The 7,500-nt window shown below is 36.0% G+C and overlaps 2 protein-coding genes across 2 annotated transcripts in view; both read left to right on the forward strand.

The window, feature by feature from the left end:
* Nucleotides 1–208, forward strand: part of LOC144437343 (dipeptidase 1-like) — a 6,581-nt gene extending 6,373 nt beyond the window's left edge. Inside the window, exon 10 of the mRNA XM_078126267.1 lies at nt 107–208. Within this exon, the coding sequence (XP_077982393.1) occupies nt 107–208 (102 nt within the window). The remainder of the gene's footprint in view (nt 1–106) is intronic.
* A 4,048-nt stretch (nt 209–4,256) lies between these two features.
* Nucleotides 4,257–7,500, forward strand: part of LOC144437344 (dipeptidase 1-like) — a 9,400-nt gene continuing 6,156 nt past the window's right edge. Inside the window, exons 1-2 of the mRNA XM_078126268.1 lie at nt 4,257–4,465; nt 6,535–6,685. Coding sequence (XP_077982394.1) covers nt 4,257–4,465; nt 6,535–6,685 — 360 coding nt within the window. The remainder of the gene's footprint in view (nt 4,466–6,534; nt 6,686–7,500) is intronic.

Here is a 7,500-nt window from a genome sequence, read left to right on the forward strand (position 1 = left end):
TCGACGCAAAAATAAAGAAATAAAGAAATGAAAATCAGACTTTTGGCCGTTAAACACAATTTTGAATATTCATTGTCATCTATACATGGTCTATGTTTTCGTTTAGGTTCGTGATGAAATGAAAGATGTATCACCATTTGATGAGCCGATATCCCGTACTGCAACTGGCGAGAACGGCAGTCCCTGTCGATATTTTCCTGGCACGTAATTTCTCCATGGTTACAGTAACAACAAGCGTTTGTGTTCTCCAGCTTTCGTGACTTCAAAAATTAACCAAGAAGGTTTTTAACAGAAGTTTTTAATCACGTGTGACTGAATGAATCGTCGTGGTTTTAATTTAAACAAGCTCCTTTGATAAAACTTTGGATTTTATTCCTGTATTGTGAATGTGATTTCAGTATGTTTTTATACTTACTAAATTAATGTATTTTGTTGGCGGCTTCACCTTTCTGTTAGCCACTAACAATAGTGCGATCGTAAATAAAAGCTTACAAACGTTAACACGATGTATGCGTGTCAACAGAAAACCAACCTCATAACGCGTTTACGGTGTCTTTCGAAACGTACTCGGAGGCTTCATATTTCGTTGCTTCAACAGAAGTATGTGCTGTGCTTTGCGAGAATGTGAAAACATCAAGGTGGGATACATCTCATGATTCGTTTAACTGCACGCCGACATCTCACCTCCTGCTCGACGTTGTATCTGTCCGCAACCTCTGCTCATTTTACTCGGATGGTACTAATATACTACTGATATTGATTTCATTGGATTGTATAGAAATAGACCTATTAGAATATTGTATAGAAATAGACCTATTAGAATACTGTATAGAAATAGACCTATTAGAATACTGTATATAAATAGACCTATTAGAATACTGTATAGAAATAGACCTATTAGAATACTTTATAGAAATAGACCTATTAGAATATTGTATATAAATAGACCTATTAGAATATTGTATAGAAATAGACCTATTAGAATACTGTATATAAATAGACCTATTAGAATACTTTATAGAAATAGACCTATTAGAATATTGTATATAAATAGACCTATTAGAATATTGTATAGAAATAGACCTATTAGAATACTGTATATAAATAGACCTATTAGAATACTGTATATAAATAGACCTATTAGAATACTGTATATAAATAGACCTATTAGAATACTGTATATAAATAGACCTATTAGAATACTGTATATAAATAGACCTATTAGAATACTGTATATAAATAGACCTATTAGAATACTGTATATAAATAGACCTATTAGAATACTGTATATAAATAGACCTAATAGAATATTGTATATAAATAGACCTATTAGAATTTTGTGGCAAATCTCCTTACACTATGTGCAAAATCTTCTGTTTTGTCAATCTTCTGAAGACGAAGTGATAGTGGAGTTACATAGTACCCAGCATGGAGCTATAATAGAACGTCTTTACAATGCGTGCTCTATATATCAACATCTAAAATTATTCCTTACACACGTATAGATCAAATTGACTGGAATTCAACACTGTTGGGTAGAAATGTACACGTAAATATCACAGCATGTATTCAATGCTTGAGGGGTTAATTAATTTCTGTGGCGAATTCTTATATATAATAGTGGCCCGGTTTCGACCCATTATCTCTTGGGGGTTCTAACTGTATTTCTGCCTTTGTTTCCTTCCTAGCTGATCTCCCCCCCCCCCACAGTGTGTGTGTGTGTGTGTGTGTGTGTCTGTCTGTCTGTCTGTCTGTCTGTCTGTCTGTCTGTCTGTCTGTCAGCATGGCACTTTGATATTAGCAATGACGTACAATAGTGGAACCAAATTTCACTTAAGTTAGCATGTGGGTCATTGCATCGTACTACGACGGTCGACGTTATCAAATTAAGTGAAAATATCTGAAAGTGTCTCTGCTTGAATGATTGCTTGAATGTACCTTCATATACACGGCACCCTAGCTTGACTATTATACACACACGACGACTTGGAATGCCACACTCACAAGTCAATAGTCTATACTGTGTCTGCTTCCATAGCGTTGGTCAACCGTACGCGGCAAGGACAGAACCTATATCCAGAAAGAACGAAGTGAAGAAGTATTTCTAATAAGGTAAGTCTTGTGATGGATGAATATGGGTGGTTATGTATATATTCGGTATTTTAAAATAGTACTGGACACCATGACAATGTGCATGATTTGTAAACAAAGTGCAACCGACTGAGTCGAGTACGTATACGAAGTCGAGAAGTGTTAACACCACATATTATAGAATGAGATATGGGCAAGTCAAGACACATGACTATACAACGCAAGTCAAACTCTACGTTTAATACGAATATCCACAGTTGTGTAGCTCGAAAATCAAAATTGAATACATTCGATTTTGAAATGTCCATTCGTTCAACAGGAGAGAGGTCATGCAGGGAGGCCGAACAAATCTCTAACAATGGGTCTGGTTTTGGATTATATTAAAGTGGGTAGATGTTTTGAACTTGGGTTGCACATCCCGGTATGAAAATTTATGGAGTACACCCCTCCACTCCGGGATAGGGCGATGGTTGCTTTATCAGAAATGCATCCAACCTTATAGATCTATGTAAAATCGAATGAGGTCCGACATTCTCCACCCGCTAGTCGCAAGGTCACGGACACACACATTCCAGGGATTTTGTTTTACCTTGATATACTAGGTTTTTAGGTTGGTAGAAATGTTCCAATGTTCGGTTTTGCATCTACGTTCGTCACCTGACAAACTCTAGCGAATATTGTCGATTACAGTATGTGATGAATGAGTCAACACATCATAAATCTGACTACTGCTTTCACATCAAGCATATTTACGTATTTTTTAAAATTGTATTTCCTTCTTTCTTTCTTTCTAATTCAAGAATAGACTGCCTAAACAGTATGTTCAGTTAGATAAATTCGAAATACAGCTCACTGTATGTTGTAAAATCGTTGTTATCACTAGCAATACCAAGAATCCTTATTATTGTAAATAGAATTTTAAGATAGCCTGTAAGATAAAATGTAAACTATTCAAAATATTGGTACAAGCATGAAGACTGTTTAAAAAGCAGACTGAGAGTGATATTGGGAACGTTACAAACCAAGGAGTCTGGAGAGTATGGTGGGAATCAAAAGGAAAATATTGTGGAGAAATTCCCGCCTTTTACCAACAACCATATGTCTAATTCCAACCTGATTCAAATCCGATGTTAGTCGTCGGCTAGTTATATTTAGTTATATTTAGTTATATTTAGTTTTGCGATCTATTTCCTTCGTTTTTGCTTGTTTCGTCGTTTGTTTTCTATATTCATGCTGTGGTCTTGTTGACCACCTATACCAACACGCCAATATTAATACCTCAAAGGAGATAATACAAAAGAAAATTCAAGCAAATACTATGACAGAGAACAAATAACCCGGGATTTAATCAGTTTGACCTGACCGTGGCACATATCAGCATGTCTTCCTAGACCCTGATCGATTAGGCCACAGACGAGCGAAAAACAAAGATAATTGGCAAATTTTTGTTGCACATGTTCCAGTTCTTTCAATTCAGTAAATTAGATGAGGAGAGCAGATGAAAGAGCATTGATCGTGATGGCTTCTGACACGTGACACTTACAAGGTTAAGTGTATCAGTAGTTTAAATCCTTGGTGATAATGAGAATATGAAAGCTCTACTTGTTATTAACTAACATCTAGTTTCCAAGTATTACCGATCTGGCCGAGAAAATAGGTGAACTAATAATCATATTGGATGGATGACATTTGGATGACAAAAGAGTATTTATTAAAATCATAAAATAGCTCTACTATGTTTTCGTACTCGAAAAAAACAATGTGAAACAACATATACCAGTAAATTACAAAAAAATAATGTGTAAAATGTTAGTTATGGAATATTGGACTTTTCACAGACGTTTTAGCTTTTTGTAATTTATTGAGTTACAAACATGGACTTGGTCAATGTTATTTCACATTTTTTCTCAAGCAGGAAAACATAGTAGAATTGTCTTGTAAATATTTAAAATCCACAATAAATACCCATTTGTCAAATGGTCAATATCTGCCGACATGACCTCAATAAAGACTCTACAAAGGGAGAGCAATATCTTTGTAATATTTGGAATGACTTCTTTTTGGAACGAATGCTTTACCATCCCTTTTGTGTTACTTCATTTTATAGAAACTATATTTTTCTGTCAGGGTTTCTTGTGGACGGTATTACGTAATACAACGTGATCATGACGAAGGTGCTGGTGAGAAGCAGGGAAACTGATGCGTGTTGCCGCCAGTCTCGTACCCGTTGTATTATTCTAATCGTGGCAGCTGTGCTGGTTCTATTACTCGTCATAATCGTCATAGCAGTCGTGCTCACAAGGAATGAAAAATTATCGTCAGACCCATTGGAACGGGCCAAACAGTTAATGAAGAGGGTACCACTAGTTGATGGGTAAGACCACGGTGTTTCAAGTAATTCTAAAGTATATTTAATTGAAGTCAGTATTTTATCTGGTGGTAAACTTAACACGGTGTACAAACTACTAAAGTCACTATTATCATTTGATTCATGTCATATTTCAATATTATAATTAGTAATAGACAAGCCATATTATCAATATCATATCTCAAATCTTACAGACAGTTTCATTAGACATCACCCAAACTCTGTGACATGCGTAGTTTCATCTTTGACAGTACAGGATCATTAGTAAGCCTATGGTATGCCAACTCATTCCAAATGAAAAAAACCTGTTAACATTGAAGTCATTGAAGTGTGTTATAAGTATATACATGAAGTCGATGGTCCAGACTCCCATAACTTCAGTGGCAACGGTGTGTTACAATTAATATACCATCGTCGTAAACAACAGCCTCTTTTACGGCACAGTCCAAGACGCACTTTATTTTGTTCGATATTTCACATCAATACGCTCTGGTTTGCGAGAATGTGATATACATACTGTATTAGTGTGTATGTGTTTATTAAATTTTCAATGTAATGTGTCACCCCGTCAGAATCGGCGATGTCTGGTAATAAACATATTAACTATATTAAGTCTTTTGAATTAAGTCTATAATGCTCTGCTACTAATATTTGCATCGAGCACTGTTCTCCCCAGCTATTCATATGTATTAACTATATTATGTGGAAATGAACTCGCAAGTCTGATCAAGATGGATAAGATGTGTCCTTGAGAGGTCAAGAAAAGGGTCACTTAAGGTCAAATGCCTTAATAGAATTTACAGGCGCAACGCGATTTTAACGACCATTGATCAAAAACGAAGATGGTTCATTACTAAAATTTATGTGCAGCATTTACGATGCTACTATTTTCGACCAATGGTATTAAAAGAGTGCAACGAGATGGCATGTGGTCAGGGTGGAGTACTAATATGTTGACGTGCAAGAACGGGCGTCATGGCATGGTAGAATGTTTTGTTCTATTATTACAAAGTTGCTTGTGATAGAATGTAACACATGACGACAGTAAAGTTATATATCATGCCAGAAGTCGTAGTACACACTCTACCATTTGTTTATTACAATCACAAGTATATATGACATACGAGTACACCATGACCACATTTCGCCATGTTTAAGTTGTCTTTCGATAGATCCAAGATTGGCGAATCATATATTTGTATAACACTGGAGTATGTTACTTACTACATTCCCTCTAGACATAACACTGAAGTATGTTACTTACTACATTCCCTCTAGACATAACACTGGAGTATGTTACTTACTACATTCCCTTTAGACTAAATATCAAGACCACGTTCGTGTCATCACATTACCCACCTCGTATATTTGACTCGCTGAGGTAATTACATTCTGTAGCACAGCAGGGTTTCGGTATGGTGTCATGTCGTTCCGAGATTCATCGCCCGGGACTACCGTTATTCAAAGAATAGATCTGTCTTTTTTGATAGTATTACTAGTAGTTTATTTTGGACTAGATACAGAGACCATTTCACCGTCAGGCGGTACCCCGGAATATCTGCTTTCTTGGCATGTCTCATTCTGGGGGGGGGGGGGTATTGATTGGAATTAATTGTATATACTTGTCGTTAATATCAGCATAGACGTCAAGAATACTTCATGTTATAGTACTAGTAATACACACATCGTATAATTGACATTCAGGCTACGAAAGTATCGTGATTTGAGATTTGACTGACAAAGTAACACAATAGGGTGTGGATACAATCCTGTCGTTCCATGGGATAGTGACCACGAATATCGTCTTTCAAGGCATCTGTCGTTTTCAATTGGATTAATTTTGAGTATTTTTCGTCAATAATAGCCTAAATATCAAGAATATTTTACTGTTATTATATTACACATACATGCTAAGTCATGGTATACATGTATTTGACTGACCAAGTAACACAATACGGTTTAGCTACAATCATGTCGTACTGGGGATGATGACCAGATATATCAAATTTCAAGGCATGTGTCATTGTCATTTTTTATTAGAATTAATGTTGGACATTTATTTTGTTAAATATTAGACATAATGATCTACCATGGCAACTGCAGTGGCATCTGGACAATCAATTGAAGAATATAGATCTTCGGTCTCGTACTGCAGCCGACGGTAGATTTGGTAACTTTGATCATACAAATATTCCACTATTGCGAGATGGATTGGTAGGAGGACAGGTAATATGAAAAGAAATTATGTCAATTATATTGCTAACTTACATAACCTTTGACCCCCCCCCCCATTGGCGTGATACTCCTAAAGAGACTGTGCCAATTAATTATCCAGATACAGATCCAGATCCAGAACTGAAGACTGGAGTACAATACAAGTCGACATAGAGTAGACATAATAGCGCCACCAACGACGGCATCTTACATGATAGGATCTAGTATGGTTACATAGCCACAGACGTTGGAGAGAGATAGTTAAATACGTCACTCGTATATGATCAATTGATTAGAATCGTAAACGATACACTAATACTACTGTAACAGAAAACAACCTCAGCTGAAACGGATTGTCATCTGGCTCGACAACTAACAATTCACTAACATTGATGCATTTCAGTCTGGCTCAACAACAGATTGACTCTATTTGAAACTATTTACAAGGTAATAACCTGTTTAAATAAGCAATCTAATCCAAAGAAAATGATTGTAAAGATGTTGGTAAGATATTTATCAAGCCAGGCGATACTAGATAGTACTTTGTTTTGGATATTCCCAGTGTTACAGGCGATCCGAAATGGTACAATAAACCTAGACCATCATTCGACGAACATTTCAGCAGACTTGTCAGTAGACTGAGCGAGTTATCAAACCAAGGAACTCGCATTATAAAACATCAAACTTGATGATTTTCTTTAAAGTTGAAGGTATTCTGCATAATGATAATGTTCACCACGATACGAACATCGAACTATGACAATAGGCAACTGAAAAAAGTTGGGTGTTTGTTATTAACAGCATAATACATTCGTATTTCTTATCTG

The sequence above is a fragment of the Glandiceps talaboti genome, chromosome 7 (assembly GCF_964340395.1).
Source record: "Glandiceps talaboti chromosome 7, keGlaTala1.1, whole genome shotgun sequence".
NCBI classification, from domain to species: domain Eukaryota; kingdom Metazoa; phylum Hemichordata; class Enteropneusta; family Spengelidae; genus Glandiceps; species Glandiceps talaboti.